Below are 17,384 nucleotides of genomic sequence, written 5' to 3' on the forward strand. Positions count from 1 at the left end.
ACTATCAATTACAGACCTATGAATTGTTGCATTTTTTGTTTGTTTGTTTGTTTTCTGAAATGTATCCTGATACCATGTGAATTTTCCATTCAAAATTGGCATCTAAAAATGCCAGTATGCTGTGATATTCCCAATCATATTACAGGATTACACTTTTGAAAAGACATAAAAGTGTATGTAGGTGTGACTTTGAGCAAGTCACTTCTCTATATGATTTATAATTTATTTCTTTGTAAATATATATATATATAAAATATAATATATAAGCATATATATTAATATATAATATATATTATATATACAATATATATATGTTTATATATAATATATAATATATAAACATATATATTATACAAAATATAATATATAAACATATATATTAATATATAATATATGTTATATATACAATATATATATATGTTTATATATAATATATAATACATAATATATAAACATATATATTATATTATACATACAATAACATATATATAAAATATATGTTATTGATAATGGTATGAGGATGGAGGATCTTGGGAAGCAGATATTGGCTACTTTAATTAAGCTTTTAATTCACTGTGCGTACCATGAATGAAAACGCTGTATGCAGTGTGCAGAAAGTACCCTTTCATATATTTAAAACATGTTATAATTAATTCCTTTTGTAATGGCTGGAATACAAATAATGATTATTTACCTACAGAATATCTGAGCAAAACAGGATATCTACACTACTAAAAGCTTAAAGACAATGCTTACTAGGAGCCTCTTACTGGCTTCAATACTTGCCCCCACACTATTTTCATGACCTAAAATGAGCATATATCTGATAAAATGCATCAACATAAATACATTTAACCCATTTACAATCTTAGACATCAAATATCCATTAATGTAGCTATAATAAAGATATCAGTCATTGATAGAGTTAGTGTTTCAGCTTCTAACCTGACTTCATTATGCCTGCTTTGTATATCCGTGTACATCTGACCTAAATTAACAGAAGATAGAAAATTAAATGCAAAACTAGGAATTAAATATAGCCATGGTATGGAACAGCAAAATTTAATTGAATTTTTGTAAAAAGCCGAATTTTGGAAACAAGATTTGCTAGATTATTCCCTACTAAAAGAGCATCGACTTAGATATTTTTATAACTTCTTATATATTAAGTGTTATATGTATTTAAATTAACTAATTTTTTATATGTCCTTCTGGAAAGAAAAGTCCTCAAGCTTTTGTTCCAACAACTAGACCTGATGATTGAGTATCTGTTTATTGTGGAAGTCTGGTGAAATTTAAATTATTTGTGGCACTTGAGGTGTGCTTTTTTCTTTTCAAAACTATACTCTCTTAACTACAAGCAATATTCTTAAAGCACTTGGATGGCATTGCATGACAACTGCAGGAACCCAGAGAATCTGACATTTCCCATCTAGTAAAGCAACTTATTATGGTTAATTATAAAGGTGTATAGTGTCAAAGCAACTCATTATAGTGTCAAGACACTGTCAATGAACTAACATCGTCCTTTCAAAAAGAGAAAATAAATAGAAATAGATAGTAACATAAATAACCACCATGCAGTCTTTTAGCACTTCAAAAGTTTTAAACTATTTAGGATTGCAGAAGCTTCAACTGTCACATAGAAATAAACATTTCAGTAAGGGTACTACAGAATCCCAGAGCCTCTAGCCTTTTGGCACAGTCCAAAAGCTTGTTCACTAGACATGAAGGACAGCTGTGGGAAAAAGGATTTGGCCATCTACCTTCAGAGACAATTACAAGTTACTGTAATGATTGTGCTAGGAGAAGCAATTGAGTAATGCACACTTCTGCCTTGTACCCTTGACAACTGCACCTGCAGTTTGGGCATGAGTGTATTCAGTGACATGAAGAATATTTGAAGGCAGCTGGTGGTCATCAATCAGAGCTTCCCTAAATGCTGGGTTGTTTTTTATTTTTTATTTTTTTTGGGGGGGGGGGGATTTTGCCTGATATGACAGGATTCCATTGGAACAGAGTGTACAAGAACTCTCTTGGAAGCTTCTCTGTTGGAAGATTAAAATAGAGACAGCCTAAAATGGCGCCTACATTTGGTACATGCTTCTAAAAATCATTAAATTTTCTGGAGGAAAAAAAAATACAGTTTATGCTTCCTAATGTTTTGAATTTCACCATGATGGGTAGGACTATAAGGTGGCAATTGCATAGGAAAGAACAATCATGACTTTATGACATTCAACAGAAATAAGCAAGGATATTCTTAAATAGTGATGGCTATATATGTACCTTACATATATAAAAATATATATCATAATTAGGAAAATAATAGTGAAAATTACTGAAAGAAAGAGTTTAGGCAGAAAAAATCAACCTGTAAGTGACTCAAAAGAACAAGAACCTCTTCTAGGACCTGCAGGATGACATAAAGCCTGAAAAAAAGGATGCGCAGCAGTTTGGAAGGATTTTTGCTTCCTTCTTTCACCTCCCAGATGAGAAATCATCCTTAGAGAGGGATGAAATATGGAGGTCTCCCTCCATAGAGACCTGTTTTAACCTCTCATTATTCATGATTTTTTCACTGCAGAGTATGGAAATCTGGAAGGTACTTTAAGTGAAAATGAATCCCAATTCATTTATGAATCAAAGATTCATACAGCCATCTTGTTCATGATGTGACAAAAAGCAATGACAAAGGCTCCAGACACATTAAGCAGCTAGCTTCACTTTGCCTTCAGTGTCTTCCTCTGGGCCAGAGAAAGCTAGTCCAAATCTGTCATTTCAGCATTGTAACCACAATGGCAGAAGACTGATATTTTGAAATTCCCTATGGCCCCTCTACCAGTCTCTCTGCTCTTTGCAAATTTCCTTTTATTTCAGTGTGCTGGGTTTATTTTTGTTGTTGTTGCTCTGTTTTGTTTTGTATTTCTTGCTGCAAGCTTGCCTGTGACTAAGTCAGGAAGAAAAAAAAAAAAAAGCCAGCAAAAATGTATCATTTGCTTTCTTTTATTCATTTGCACAGACAATAATAGGCTTGCAAGCATTTCCGTCATCACATTCAGAATTGTAATTTCTCTTTTTTCATTTTCAGTGACATTTGGTGTCAAGCCTATCACAAATTCACCACAGTGTTTTGAAGACAAAACAGCAGTAATAACTTTGGAAGAGCATGACACCCATATAATATCGTTAACTATGTATGACGTTACCAGCTGCATTTGCCCATTGTTGTTGATACTTAACCTTTACTCTCCTTCTGCAACTTGAAAGTGCTTTTCAAATATATGTTACGGCGTGATCAAACAAATTTAGATAAGGCTGACACAGACAGTTTCTTTGTTTGGAATTGATTTTTCCCTACCAGAAATGCTATTAAACTGAAGCAAAAGGCATTTTTCTTGCACAGAGTTTTAGCACTTCAGTTGATTGAATTCAAATGTCTATACTAATCAGTACAAGCCTCACTGTAAATAAACATGAATCATTGTACTGCTTCAGAAGGTTTCTCACCACATAGACACTGCAAAATGGACAAACTACCAGTGTGTGTGCACCTTTGTTGTACAAGTTATACAGATTTCTTCTCTTTTTTGCCCAGAAAATGGAGAAAGTAGTGTTTCCTCCACTATGCTTGAAGCTTTCTAAATAATATTTTGGAAATTGGGGTGCATATGGAGTCAGAGACAGTGTCTGTATCCCTTAGATGCTCTTCTATTAATGATCTATAGAGCATGTTCATATTCAGCCATGCTAAAAAGCTGTATTTGTGCATTCAGTGTCATTGCCAAAATTCATGACTATTCTATTTCAAATTAAGTTAATATTACGGTCACACAAACAGTTGTACCAATACAGCTGAGATGCATCATAAATCCTGCCTTTGCCTGGAGACAGAAATGAGTGGCTGGGGACTGGGGGAGCAGGCCAGACCTTACGTCAGTGCTGCCATTGAACACTTTGTAATACAAATCCACATCCTGAGTTACAGTTTCTTAATATTGTCAGCCTAAATGGCATAGAAGCTATAAATACTTTAAAACTAATTAATATGTTTCTTGCAAACTACAGTAGTGACTCATACAAGGCAGCGATAATACTGTATGCTTGTTAAATGCAAACCTTTAATGGAATGTATTTCCCTAAAGACAATTCCCTCCCCTTCGTCTACTAAACCACCTATATTGTCTGTAGACTCTGTTTGGCAATGATTACTTTTCTCCAGCTTGTTTATAAAAAGAAAATAATGACACAAACTACACAAAAGTCCTAAATGAGACAGGCAAACATTGTCATTGCCAATTATTTCTAAATGGAACCAAATTCAGAGATTCCGGAGGATGTCACTTATCCCACAAATACTTGCTTCATCCATAACATCTATTTTAACCGAGTTCTTCTTATCCACAGTGCACCCTTATCCACAGTCAACCTATCCACCATCCAAATAAATGAACTAGCTTGCGCCCTGATTGTTTCTGTCTGTTGGGAGAAGAAGCTGTGGTGGGGGTCTTTACTTCTGACTTTGGAGGTAGGAAGAAAAATAGAGAACAGACAGCTATTCAGTGCCTTCCTAAGGCACCAAGTCGAAAGCCATCCTATTTAATGTGACAGCTTCTACGGTGGTTCAGAACAAAGCAACCCTTAACCACCTCACTTAAGCCCTAAAAAAAAAAAAAAAAAAAAAAAAAAAAAAAGAATGAAACCCTGGAAGAAGGAATGAAGCCTTCAATGAACTCGCATGAGGGTTATCTAAAACCTGCACAAGACACCTCATATAGACACACCTTCTTCAGTTACATTAAAAATATCTGTTTTACAGATATCCAGGGCTGTGCTTCCTATAGTCTTAGCCAAAATCCTTGAAAAAACAGGAAATGAAAATAGAAGTTTTATGATCAGGACTCTGATATAACCCTAAATTAACTCTAACATAGCAAGATCATTTGGCTTTACATGAAGCAGAGACATATGTGATACTGTTACCATCCTGTCTTGTAAAGCCAACCCCTAAATCAATATGTAAGCTTCCCTGTTTATGACAAGGCTGTCTTTCACAGACAAGAGAAGGTCCTCCATAGGAAATACTAGTTAACCCACCCTTTAAAGTGTAAACCAAGACTACATTAGCACACCCAAACATTACTCAAAGCTTTCTGAGTCATCTAGATCACCATTGTGTATGGCTGATATTTCCACTTCACAGGAATCACATTACCTTCCTATCCTGCTACTTGCTGGAAGGGGCTTTGGAAAAGGGCTAAAGGATACACGGAGAATCATTACTTCACAGAAGATGGATCTTTTTACTGATTGGTTGAAAACACAAGTTCCTTCACTTTCTCCTGCCAGCCAAGATCAAATTTCCAGTGTCTATTGTGTCTTCTCTACCATGACTATTCCTTTGAACGAGATACTTCAGGGAGTCTAGCAGGTAGCAGGGAGTTGAAACATGAAATTCAATGAGCTGCAGAGATCTCAGAAAGGAGAGAGTGGATTTCACGTTTCACATTGGCCCTGGGAGGCAGGTGCACATACTCTTTAAGACAAGAGTGGGGAACATGAAGCTAGGAAAGTTTCACTAACATACCACATACAGCTTTCAGAAACATATAGCAGACTCCAACAATCTCTTTTCTTCTCTGTGGAAGCTTTCTTTTATTTTCATGACAAGCCAAACTCCTACATCCAGGAAGTTTGTTTTTCAACAGAGCATTTCAGCTCTGCTCAAGGTGCTGATTTTATTTATGCCTCACCCAGCAGCTTGTTACAAAAGCTTGCTAAAAAACCTTAACAGCTTAATAATAAAACTGCCTTTTTCTGCATAATAATTAATAAATAATTGCTTTGCATGATAACCTGTATGTATCCTGCTTTCAGTGTTTCTCTGCAAAGGATAAATGCTGCCTGAAAAAAAGTGACTCAAATGGTAGGGCTACTCATATGGAAGCAGACTGTGTTAGGAATTGGAGGTGAAGGGCTAGGAATTTTGTGAGGGATGGCCATGAGTAGGGACCAGGGACATGCAGTATGTAGTAGGGTGGCAGAGCTTAGGGCTAAGTACACAATTACTCTGGACCAAGGTAATAGCATGTGTCCCCACCAGAAAGGGTTCATGTTGAGGAACTGCTGGTGTCCTGGCTAAGGAGCAGCTGGCCAGCATAGGACACTGAAGGCTTCATAGTCTAAACTTGAGGGAACGGCCATTAAAGCTTCACAGGGACACACAAAGATCCTAAGTTCTAGCAGCCAGGCAAGACCAGAATCTGATTTTGGTAACTGCTCTGGAAAGGACAGACTTCCCTAATATAACATTAAGTGTTTCAGTACTATGCATTTCAAGAAAATAGAACTACCTGCTAAACAGAGATGACTGCTGTGGAAAGCCATGCTTAGTTGGAGCCTGAAGGCAGGGCAGAAAGCAACGAAATCTTTTCTTTTAACCTTGCAGGAAAACTCTTATTGTCTCACTGTGAGACTTGAGAAAAACTCTTATTGTCTCACTGTGAGACTTGAGAAGATATAACCTCTGCCAGTTTTCCATTTCCTAACTTGGGGATGATCACTTTTAACAGCCTCAGTGTGATATTGCAGAGACATTTAGTTATCATCTATAATACACTAAGCATGAAAGAATGGATTAATAGGGCAAAGACATAAACAAATTACTTGAGTAAATAACGTGGAAAAGTAGTATCTGCAATGTATTTCTCTCACCTTGACAATAATATTGGGATGCTTTTCCTACATCCATCTTTTATCACAGATTGTGAGCTGCTTCGGAGGGAGGCTGTGTCTGTCCTCAGCACTGCCACAATAGCATGCTACCCAATGGGAAAAAAAAATGCTGTGAAATATCCACATAATGTCTATGAGAAGTATATCAACTTTCATATCCAGGCGTCTTTGTGAGTATCTGAGGTGCTGCTGCTCCAAGGGACTCTATGAGATAAGGAAACACGCTTCTGCCAATGCAAAATGAGGACACCAGATAGTAAACCACTAGAAGCTGTTTCAGAGCAGAGAAACCCCAGAAATCCCAAAGCCCAGGACTGCACCCAGGTAGCACACCTGAGACACCTGTGCATAGACAAGCCAGCCACAGCAGACCAGCACTAGACCTATAGTGGGACAGATGTGCAGGAGGATGTATGCACTCACAGACAGGAAGCCTAACTGTGTTTCCAGGTGCAGACTTTCAATCTGTTGCTTGGAGCCTACGCTGAGGTTATTTCTTAACCTTCAAAAAGCCCCTGACATTTCACATGGATGTCACATACTTTTCTTCTGTACTTCTCCTCAGCCCCAGCAAGGCTGGTAGGGCTCCACATCTGGAGCCCAGTTCACCTTCCTAGGCTACTGGTCTGGGAGCTGGTTTATCACTGGATCAGCTGTCCGTGTTTCACGTGTAAGTTCACGGGACGCAGGGTAAACGTGAAGTAAAGAAGATCAGCGTGATTTGTAAGGGGATCTGCTGTTCGTGTGACCGGAGCGAAGCCCAGCAGCTGTGCAGGGGCTCTGGTGGGGGCAGCACCACCAGGCTCTGGTGGGGTCTGCAGCCCGCAGCTCTGTGCAGCACTGCAGGCGTGTGTCGCACGGTGGTGCTGCCGCGCTGCAAACGGGAAACCTGTCCCAGAAAACTGTACAACTGTACAAATGCATCGGTTTTGTTTGTTGGAGGCTGGGGGAGCGAGAGGGGAGCACTTTCCGACGGTGCAAGAAGGGTTCGTCCGTCTTTTGTTCATTTACTGCATGGCTGATGATGGTGGGTTTTTCTTGTGCTGTACCCGCGTACCTTGTGTGCATCCCTCCTCAAGCCAGATGTTTCAAGATAGTACCAAACAGGTGAGAAGGGGGTCGTGGGTATGATGTGAAAGAGGAGCAAGTTGCCAAGGAACAGAAGAAAGATTGAAGTTCCTTGACCGTGTAAGCAGGAAGCACTTAAATGATGTAGAAAACAGCCTTTTGAATTTCAGTTTAAAAGCATCATTTGACAGGATTAGAGACACGGTTAAATAATCCTTTCCATAAGGTTAAGTTCTCAAGGAAACATCTAAAATGTAACAGCTAGCAGCTAATCTCATCAGTAAAATGGCCCATTTAATCATTATTAAATTATGTTATTGCTTTGTGCCTTTGTCAGAATGACATGACATCATATCCATGGTCATCTAAGGACAAAGACGGCAGGCACATTGGTTGCTGGAAGAAGTGGTGTGCTGTAGCAAACAGCTAGGATGACAGGACGTCTAGCCAAACTTTCAAGTGCTCAAACCTTTCTCCCAGTTTTCAGGTTTGAGCACCCAGAAGCTTGATTAATTTTTCCCATCACACCAGTTTAATCGTGTCTACCATAAAACTGCACTCTGCTGTGTTAGAGTTATTAGTCGGTTTATGAAGACAATGAAGGAGCCTTGATTTCCAGTGGAGCTGCCAACGTACAGACCACTCTGGATGGAATAGGTTCAACCAAAATTTTCCAAAACAGCCTCTAAGTCTCTTAGACACATTCATGTACTGTAAATGACAGTTGTAGAAAAAATATACTGGTGGTCATAAGTTTTTAATTTTTTGTATTGCGTTATTGAACAATAACTGTACTTGTAAGTCTACAGCTGATAGTTGTGATTTCTCAAACACTACTTGAATTCTGGCAACTTGATGAGAAAAATTTTAAATCAAGTGTACTATCCTGATTTTCAATTTCACTTTTCCTGGATTTTTTTTCTCACTATACTCATGCCATTGCACACTTCTGTTGTTGTATGTAGAGATTAATTAAATTAAAAATTTTATCAGAAGCAGGTTCTTTGAGTCCCAAAATGCACTTTTCTTGTCAGAGACAACATGTATATCATCTATTTGCAGCTCTAGTCACCACTTAAACCAACAGGAATCTTTTCACTGCTTTATGTCTGATTGCTCCTTCCCACACATCTCTTAAACATTTCCCCAGCTTCAAGCGGTCAGACAGTGTGAGGAGGTGGTGCAAGTCTGTGTGGGTTCTAGGAAGCCAGCTACAAGGCTTCTGCTCTTCCTGGTTGTGTAGAAAAACAACACTTAGGAAAAATAATAAATAAAATAAAATAAAATAAAATAAAATAAAATAAAATAAAATAAAATAAAATAAAATAAAATAAAATAAAATATAAAATAAAATAAAATAAAATAAAATAAAATAAAATAAAATAAAATAAAATAAAATAAAATAAAATAAAATAAAATAAAATATAAAATAAAATAAAATAAAATAAAAATGCTTTTAACTTTGAGAATTGCTTGTTTTCAACTCAATAAACAAATATCCCTCTGTCAAAAGGATCTGTATCCACTTCTTGCTGGCACAGTGACACAGGTCATTCATTGGTGAGCACTGAGGAGCATGGACACCAGCCCTCACCACAAGGGAGTCACACGAGAGCTTGGGGCAACTTCCCACTTCCCATTCCATTGAGTCAGGGAGTTGCAGAGGTGGCTTCCTCAGGTGGATCCCATCTTGCTCCAGAGCTGGCATACGCACACATCAGTTAGCGAGAAGACCAAGGAGGACACTGCTGGATACACATCCTACCATTTCCACAACCTTTCTTCTCAGATGGTTGGTGTCTATCAGCTGCTGTAAGTGAGACTAAAGTTCAGGTAGATGGGATCAGACTAGTTATGTAGTCCCAAGCTGGGAAAAGTAAGGAAACCTTGAAGAAAACAGGGAGGTTTTTAGCTTTTGTAGTCTTTAGCTGTGAAGCAAGGAAGAAAAGGGACAAAAGGCAATAAAAAAAAAAAAAAAAAAAAAAAAAGAGAGAGAGAGAGAGAGAAAACAGCTGCAGGAATATTCCAGACTGACCTATTGTAACCTTTTCTCATTAAGGGTCATTAAAACCATCAAAATGCTAATGCATGTTAATGTGGGATTTGGTGTTCCCGCTGGTCCTCTGTAATGAGGAAACTCAGCAGAGATAAGTTAGGTGAGTTGTAACAGCCAATTAAAAGTAGCCATAGAAGCAGTTTTCTCAAGTTTGCTGTGTATAAACAACATTGATTCAAGTCAGAGATGTGCTTGCTTTGCGAACGATTGCCAAGCACCTGACTCTGCAGTGTTATATATTTAATTATTTAATTAAATGCCTTTGGGTGGATTCTGACTCTGTGTGCTTATTGGCAGGGCAGACTAGGCACGAACCTACGGATAACAGCTACCACCACAGGATGACATCTGCAAGGAGATGTCGTAGATCCAGATCTGGACTGCCAGCAGGCCCTGAAAAGCCCAGCCACCCTTTTGCTGGCCCTTCTGGGACTCAGGGTTTATGCCCATGCCTAAGAAAAGCAGACCAAAGATTGTCTCCAGGAACTGATGTGTACTTGAGAGCATGCTCATGGGCACGCAGCTGCTGGAAAAGAGCTTTCATGAGACCAGTCCCACCCTGGGACTTGACAAAGGTTGCTGTGGAGGTCAGGGCAATGGAGGCCAGGGAAAGAGCTGACATGTTGGCGTGGAAGGATACAGGCTCTGTAGGAAGGAGGGGGTACAATGAGGTGCATTTGAAGTGCTTCTTCACAAATGCATTCAGAATGAGGAATACAATGGATGAGCAAGAAGTCTTGGCCCAGTCCCACAGCTACAACATCATCAGCAGAAGTGGAACCTGGTGGGATGAGTCCTGTGGCTGGTGTGCTGCAACGCAATGGATGGTTACAGGCTCTTCAGGAGGGACAGGCAGGGCAGGCGAGGTGGTCGCGTGGCCCTGTACATGAAGGAGGGACTGGATTGTGTGGAGTCCACTGTTGGCAATGACAAAGTTGAGAGCCTGTGGGTAAGGATTGAGGGACAAACAAATAAAGGGGATGTCGTCGTGGCAGTCTGTTAGAGACCACCTGGCCAGGATGACGACACTGATGAATTAGTCTTTGAGGAGCTAAGAAATACCTCGAGATCAACTGCCCTTGTCCTTATGGGGAACTTCAACTTGCCAGACATCAACTGGGATTACCACATGGTCAGCCCAAGCATGTCCAGCAGGTTCCCAAAGCACCTCGATGATAACTTCTCGCTGCAGGTGCTAAGGGAGGCAAGTAGGAAAGGTGCCCTCCTAGAGCTGTTGCTGGAGAACAGAAAGGGTCTTGTGGGAGCAGTGGCAATTGGTTGCCATCCCGGTCATAGTGAACTTTAAAATTTTTGGTGACAGGAGGAAAACTGCCACCAAAACATCAGCCCTGGATATGGGGAGAGCAGACTAGAGGCTGCTCAGGGAACTAGTTAGCAAGGTGCATCAAGCACGGCATTGCTAGTTGGTTGAGGGAAGTGATTGTCCGTCTACACGCTGCGCTAGTGCGGCCTCAACTCGAGCACTGTGTGCAGTTCGGAGCACCTCAGTACAAAAAGGGTGTGAAACTATTGGAGAGTGTGCAGAGAAGGGCCACTAAGACGGAGAAGAGCCTAGGGGGGAAGACATACGAGGAACAGCTGAGGTCACTAAGCCTGTTCAGCCTGCAGCTTCCAGCAAAACAGGGCGCATCACGCATAACGGTTTCTTGGGAAGACAAACGCCATTACTTCAGATGTCCTGCCCTTCCTTCCTCCTTCTTTACCCCAGCTTTTACTGCTGAGCATGGCAGCATATGGTATGTCACACTCGACAATAAAAAGGGGGGGCTCTCGTGGGGGAGGGGGCTGTTCCTCCTGAACAACCACTACACGTTTTGAGGCCCTGCTTCCCAGGATGTGGCCGAACATCGCTCGTTGATGGGAAGTGGAGAATAAATTTTTCCCTCTCTACGTGCTTCCGCGCAGACTTATTGTTTCTTTTGTTTCTTTTTTTCTCCCCATTCCCTTTCCCTTTAATTAAATCTTTCTCTTCTCAAACCTTGAGTTCTCTGTGTTGTATTTTCTCCCCCTTCCTCTTTGAGGAGAGGGGGAGTGAGAGAGCGGTTGTGGTGGAGCTCAGCTGCCCACCTGAGTAAATCCACCACACTTGTACTGAGGGACACGGAGCTGAACACTGTACTCAAGGTGCAGCCTCACCAGAGCAGAGTACAGGGGGACGATCACTTTCCTGCTCCCGCTGGGCAACGCTTTCCCTCCCTGGACTTCCCCGTGTGTCCCTTCACAGGCTTGTGACCTCCTTTGTGCTCTGGGCTGGGTCCACTCAGCTCTTGAAAACCTCTGTGCTCAGGGGTGACCCCACCTTGCTAGAAAACCCACTCCTAAGCACGACAGGATTTCCTGAGTGTTCTTCGTAACCCTGAGAGGACTTCTCTGGTTTTCCCTATCGCCAGCCTGGACTTCTCCAGGCCCAGATCTGCCTCCGCTCCTCCTGCCAGCTACTGCTGGGAAGATCTTGTCCCCATTCCAGCCATCCCCTCCCCACAGGCACCACGCTGTGCCCCGAAGCCTACTCGGGTCCATGCTGAACCAGTCCTGACCCCACATGCTCCTCCCCTTGGCCAGTGCTCCAGCCCCACCGCATCAGAGCTCTCCCCTGAACTCCTCCAGCTGGTTAACGCCTCTCCTGCCCAGGACCCCAAGGAGGACGCGATGCCCGGACGAGGCCTGATGGCTGCTAAGCAGAGGGGAACGTCCTGCTACCCCAGAGAGGCTCAGAATCAAGGAGATCTCCGAGGGCAAGCCAAGGGCTGCCGTTAGCCTGCTGTGGGGAGAAGCAGGGCAACCCGAGGGCTGGTCGGCTATGCTAGAGTGTAGGAAGGGCAGTGTGAGGACTGGGTCATGCAGCCTCAAAGGCAGGCACGAAGTTTTATGGAATGGACGCCCTGGCTTTATGGGCCTGGACGTGTCTGCCATGGCCACAGTGATCTGATGGGGCACTGGGAAGACACGGCCAGGGCAGCAGTCACTGCTGGGTAACACCGATGCCCGAGAAGAAGACGAGCACTTTATGGGGCAGAGTGGTAATGCCGTTGTGCTAGACACAGACACAGGTGCCAGGGCCAGAGCGCTGCCAGAGCGAGCGCTGCGGGGCAGGACGGCCCATTGTGATGGCTCCGAGCGATGCCCTGTGAGAGCCGTGAGCGACGCATTGTGACTGCGTGGCCCTGGCTGCTCATATGCGGGCGCAGAGTCCCAGCGCACCGGCTAGTGCCCGCACTCCGGCTGAGCGGTTACGTGAGGTCTGGAGTGAGGAGCGAGGTTGGCCTTGGTGCTGGTGTCGTGCCCTGGGAGTTGCTGCAGTAGCTCTCAGTGCCCTTCCCAGAGCCATCAGAGCTTCTTCCACGGCCCTGCGTCGGTCGGGTCGTCGGGAGACCCAGGAGGAGCGCTCAGAGCAGCAGAGGTGAGCGCGCTGGGGACACCTTGTCCTGGGCCCTGGGCCCTGGGCAGCTGGAAGGGTTTCCTCCTTGAGGGAGCTGCACAACTCTTGCAGCCGCCCCCGGCTCGGCCCATGACCATGGCCTCTTGTCTGCCTTTTGCAGCGTGACTCCTGCTGCTGCAGCGCCGGTGAGAGGGAGCGGCTCGGCATCGCCGCTTCTCCCCAGCTCACCTCAGCAGGTGGACAGCATGGCCACGGAGCTGGACGCCCGCTGTCCCATCTGTCTGGACAGCCGGGTGAACCCCAGCTACGTGCTGCCATGCCTCCACCGCTTCTGCTTCGCTTGCATCCAGCGGTGGGCTGAGAGCAAGCCCGAGTGCCCCCTCTGCAAGCGCAGGGTGAGCTCCATCGTGCACTCGGTGCGGGCGGACAACAGCTTCAAGGAGCTCGTCATCCCACCACCTGCGGAGGCACCACTCAGCGCCCAGCAGGCAGACGCAGCTCCTGCCCAGCCAGCTGCCCGACCAGAGGCTGCAGGACCAGTGCCCACAGCCTCTGTGGGCGGCCTCCACCCCTTCGCCTGGGCATCCCTCTTCCGCGTCTACCCTGCTGTGCTCCAGCCCCTGCTGCCCTGGCTGCGCCACGAGCTGGGGCAGCTCCTCGGGGATGACGGCAGGGCAGCCTCAGAAGCGCAGCGCAATGTCATCTCAGGGCTGCGCTTCTTTGGCCTGGACGAGGGGGCCCTCGCCCTGCTGCTCAGGACCTCCCTGGGCAGGCAGACGGCCGGCTTCGTGCAGCGGCTCCTTGCCGCTGCCGTGCAGCGCTGCAGCGGGGAGGCCCGAAACATCCTGGGCCTGGGGGCCTCCCCAGCTGCCGCAGGACAGGAGGGCAGCCCTGCAGCAGTCCCCAGCCAGGCTGCTGCATCGCTGGGGACACCAGCAGCCCGCCCAGAGAGCTCCGGGGGAACCAACGCACAGGAGCTCTCCGGGACCTCAGCCGCTGCCCTCCGGGGGGGACCCAGCCGCCGTCCATCCACCCCGGTTCCTGAGCCTCAAAACCAACGAGCGCCAGCAGAGGAGCCAGAGGAGGCCAGGCCTGGTCCCTCCACTGCTGGCCAGGGTGGGGACCAAAGACGCAGGGGGCCCCGGCGAGCTGCCAAGAGGAGGGCCCCCACTTCCCAGGACTCTGCCCCACCCGCAAAGAGGCCACCCCGCCGGCGACACTAGCACAGTGCCCCAGGAGCTGGCCTAGCTGGGGCTGGGCCAGCGCATGGGGCACTGCCGGCAACCGGGGGGAACAGGAAGGCTCACAGCAGTCTGAGGCTTTCAGGCAAAGCCAATAAAGCCATGAAAACTGCAGAAAATGTCTCCGTATTTGTGACAAGACAGTCGGTGTCTCTGTCCCTACCCTCGCTGCTTTCTCCCCCTTTTCCTCCTGATCTTCCCACCGCTTCCTCGTGTGTCTGCTGGACCCAAAGGCCACTGGCTTCAGACAGGTGGCAGAAGGATACGTCGACGCAGCCCTTCGCAGGGCCAGCTGGGGTGGCGGTGTTGGGGTGATTTTTCCCCACGTACAAGGCACTATTGAGCTGCTCCCCCAGAAAACACATGCTGTCCATTCCCAGGCCTGCACGTCTGCAGCTCCGCTGTGTCCGGCCAAGGCAGGAACCCCAACAAGTTCAACGAGGTGAAGGGCAAAGTCCTGCACCTGAGCAGGAACGGCCCCAGGAAGCAGCACTCGCTGGGAGCTGTCCAGCTGGGGAGAAGGGCTTTGCTGGGAAGGATCTGGGGTCCTGCTGGACACTACCCCTCCCACCGTGCCCCACCATGGCCATGAACACCTTCCATTCATTGAGGAGGCCCGAATCTCCATCCAAGGTGGTCTTGACCACTTCCAGGGAAGGGCAATCCACAGCTTCTCTGAGCAACCCGTTGCAGTGCTTCACCACTCTCTGAGCAAAGAACGTCTGCCTCAAGTCTGATCTAAACCTACCCTCTTGAAGTTGAGAACCGCCACCCTTACTCCTATCACTGCCTTCCCTTGTAAAGAGCTTTCCCCTCCAAAACAAAATAAACAAATTATTGCCAGGAAAGTCACTCGCCTGCTGCGGCCATTTGACTACTACCCGCTACTGGATTTTAAAGGCTGGTAACGGCAACGTAGCAAGGAGAACTCCGAGAGCGATCAAAACGGACTTCTGGTTGTCTGGTTGAAGCATCGGGGGCACAGGTCGTGTTTGCCTCTGTCCTTCCGATGGGAGGGATCCACGTTGACAGGCAGACTCGGCTTGTCAAAATGTGACCTGGAGACTGGTGCCACCGGCAGAACTTGGGGCTTGTTGATCATGGGAAGGTCTACGTGACACCAGACCTGCTGGCACCAGATGGGATGCACCTCTCTCAGAGGGGGGAAAGGAGTTTTGCCCAGGAGGTAGCAGGGCTGATAGATAGGGCTTTAAACCAGAATCAAAGTGGGAAAGGGATGAAACCAGCCGCTACGATGATAAGCTAAGGGATATGTACTAGAATCAGAGGGAATGTGGGCTACTGAGGTTCTTTGGTCTTTGGATGCACCACCAAGTGCTGCATCTAATGAAGCACATTTGAAGTGCTTCTATGCAAACCCATGCAGGATGAGGAATCAAGTGGTTGAGCAAGAAGTCTTGGCCCAGTCCCACAGCTATGACATCGTCGGCATAAGTGGAACCTGGTGGGATGAGTCCTGTGGCTGGTGTGCTGCAACGCAATGGATGGTTACAGGCTCTTCAGGAGGGACAGGCAGGGCAGGCGAGGTGGTCGCGTGGCCCTGTACATGAAGGAGGGACTGGATTGTGTGGAGTCCACTGTTGGCAATGACAAAGTTGAGAGCCTGTGGGTAAGGATTGAGGGACAAACAAATAAAGGGGATGTCGTCGTGGCAGTCTGTTAGAGACCACCTGGCCAGGATGACGACACTGATGAATTAGTCTTTGAGGAGCTAAGAAATACCTCGAGATCAACTGCCCTTGTCCTTATGGGGAACTTCAACTTGCCAGACATCAACTGGGATTACCACATGGTCAGCCCAAGCATGTCCAGCAGGTTCCCAAAGCACCTCGATGATAACTTCTCGCTGCAGGTGCTAAGGGAGGCAAGTAGGAAAGGTGCCCTCCTAGAGCTGTTGCTGGAGAACAGAAAGGGTCTTGTGGGAGCAGTGGCAATTGGTTGCCATCCCGGTCATAGTGAACTTTAAAATTTTTGGTGACAGGAGGAAAACTGCCACCAAAACATCAGCCCTGGATATGGGGAGAGCAGACTAGAGGCTGCTCAGGGAACTAGTTAGCAAGGTGCATCAAGCACGGCATTGCTAGTTGGTTGAGGGAAGTGATTGTCCGTCTACACGCTGCGCTAGTGCGGCCTCAACTCGAGCACTGTGTGCAGTTCGGAGCACCTCAGTACAAAAAGGGTGTGAAACTATTGGAGAGTGTGCAGAGAAGGGCCACTAAGACGGAGAAGAGCCTAGGGGGGAAGACATACGAGGAACAGCTGAGGTCACTAAGCCTGTTCAGCCTGCAGCTTCCAGCAAAACAGGGCGCATCACGCATAACGGTTTCTTGGGAAGACAAACGCCATTACTTCAGATGTCCTGCCCTTCCTTCCTCCTTCTTTACCCCAGCTTTTACTGCTGAGCATGGCAGCATATGGTATGTCACACTCGACAATAAAAAGGGGGGGCTCTCGTGGGGGAGGGGGCTGTTCCTCCTGAACAACCACTACACGTTTTGAGGCCCTGCTTCCCAGGATGTGGCCGAACATCGCTCGTTGATGGGAAGTGGAGAATAAATTTTTCCCTCTCTACGTGCTTCCGCGCAGACTTATTGTTTCTTTTGTTTCTTTTTTTCTCCCCATTCCCTTTCCCTTTAATTAAATCTTTCTCTTCTCAAACCTTGAGTTCTCTGTGTTGTATTTTCTCCCCCTTCCTCTTTGAGGAGAGGGGGAGTGAGAGAGCGGTTGTGGTGGAGCTCAGCTGCCCACCTGAGTAAATCCACCACACTTGTACTGAGGGACACGGAGCTGAACACTGTACTCAAGGTGCAGCCTCACCAGAGCAGAGTACAGGGGGACGATCACTTTCCTGCTCCCGCTGGGC

General features: G+C 45.8%; 1 protein-coding gene across 1 annotated transcript; it reads left to right on the top strand.

Moving 5' to 3' along the window:
* Positions 1 to 12,618: 12,618 nt before the first annotated feature.
* Positions 12,619 to 14,982, top strand: LOC140000770 (uncharacterized). The gene is made up of 2 exons (XM_072031514.1): positions 12,619 to 13,280; positions 13,420 to 14,982. Exons 1-2 carry the CDS (start codon positions 13,057 to 13,059, stop codon positions 14,480 to 14,482), a joined length of 1,287 nt encoding a protein of 428 aa, XP_071887615.1. The 5' UTR covers positions 12,619 to 13,056; the 3' UTR covers positions 14,483 to 14,982.
* The last annotated feature ends 2,402 nt before the right edge of the window (positions 14,983 to 17,384 follow it).

Source organism: Anas platyrhynchos, chromosome Z, assembly GCF_047663525.1.
Source record: "Anas platyrhynchos isolate ZD024472 breed Pekin duck chromosome Z, IASCAAS_PekinDuck_T2T, whole genome shotgun sequence".
Lineage (NCBI taxonomy): Eukaryota > Metazoa > Chordata > Aves > Anseriformes > Anatidae > Anas > Anas platyrhynchos.

Coding starts and splice junctions, on each gene's coding strand:
- LOC140000770 (XM_072031514.1), top strand. CDS start 13,057: ATGCGGGCGCAGAGTCCCAGCGCACCGGCTAGTGCCCGCACTCCGGCT. Junction 13,281..13,419: donor GAGCGCTCAGAGCAGCAGAG/GTGAGCGCGCTG, acceptor TGCCTTTTGCAG/CGTGACTCCTGCTGCTGCAG.